The sequence below is a fragment of the Pygoscelis adeliae genome, unplaced genomic scaffold, assembly GCF_000699105.1.
Source record: "Pygoscelis adeliae isolate BGI_AS28 unplaced genomic scaffold, ASM69910v1 C10225247, whole genome shotgun sequence".
Taxonomy (NCBI): domain Eukaryota; kingdom Metazoa; phylum Chordata; class Aves; order Sphenisciformes; family Spheniscidae; genus Pygoscelis; species Pygoscelis adeliae.
Window position 1 is genome coordinate 1 of NW_008821597.1, and position 531 is coordinate 531.

The window sequence follows — 531 nt, forward strand, 5'->3', positions numbered from 1 at the left end:
GATGGCCTGCCACATCACCACCATCTCGTAGGGCACGAAGCGGTGCACCAGCAGCAGCTCCCGGTAGTAGCAGGGATCGAAGGGGTCGGTGTTGGCTGGCACCCCCACGCCCATGGTCCGGATGCCGTTGTGGGAAGCGGGACGGAGCCCTGCCTTCTCCAAGCACATGCCCAGGTAGACGTCGTCGATGGGGAAGATCTTGATGTCCCGCGATTCCCGGGAGATGACGTGGGCGGTGAAGCCGGACATGAGTATCCCGCCGCCGCCGCAGTAGGGCGGGTACCACTTGGAAGCCAGGAGCTGCGTGGGCACGAAGTACTTACTGTGCTGGAAGCGGATGGGGCTGTTGCGGGTGAAGAGCTGCCCCACCATGAGGTGCTGCTCCTGGGCACCCTGGGTGGCCATCGCAAAGCGGACAACGTTGTCCGTGTTGACGAAGACATCGTCGTCCCCATTGAAGATGAAGCGGACGCCGGGGCAGTGCTCCTCCATCCAGGCGTGGAAGAGCACCTGCTTCAGCGTCAGGTTGAA

The 531-nt window shown here is 63.1% G+C and overlaps 1 protein-coding gene across 1 annotated transcript; it reads right to left on the reverse strand.

The window, feature by feature from the left end:
- Window positions 1-6: 6 nt before the first annotated feature.
- Window positions 7-528, reverse strand: LOC103917425 (UDP-GlcNAc:betaGal beta-1,3-N-acetylglucosaminyltransferase 3-like; the record flags this gene model as incomplete). Its single annotated transcript, XM_009324597.1, has 1 exon — window positions 7-528. A coding segment is annotated over one exon (522 nt), but the record flags the coding sequence as incomplete, so codon positions are not given.
- Between the last annotated feature and the right edge of the window lie 3 nt (window positions 529-531).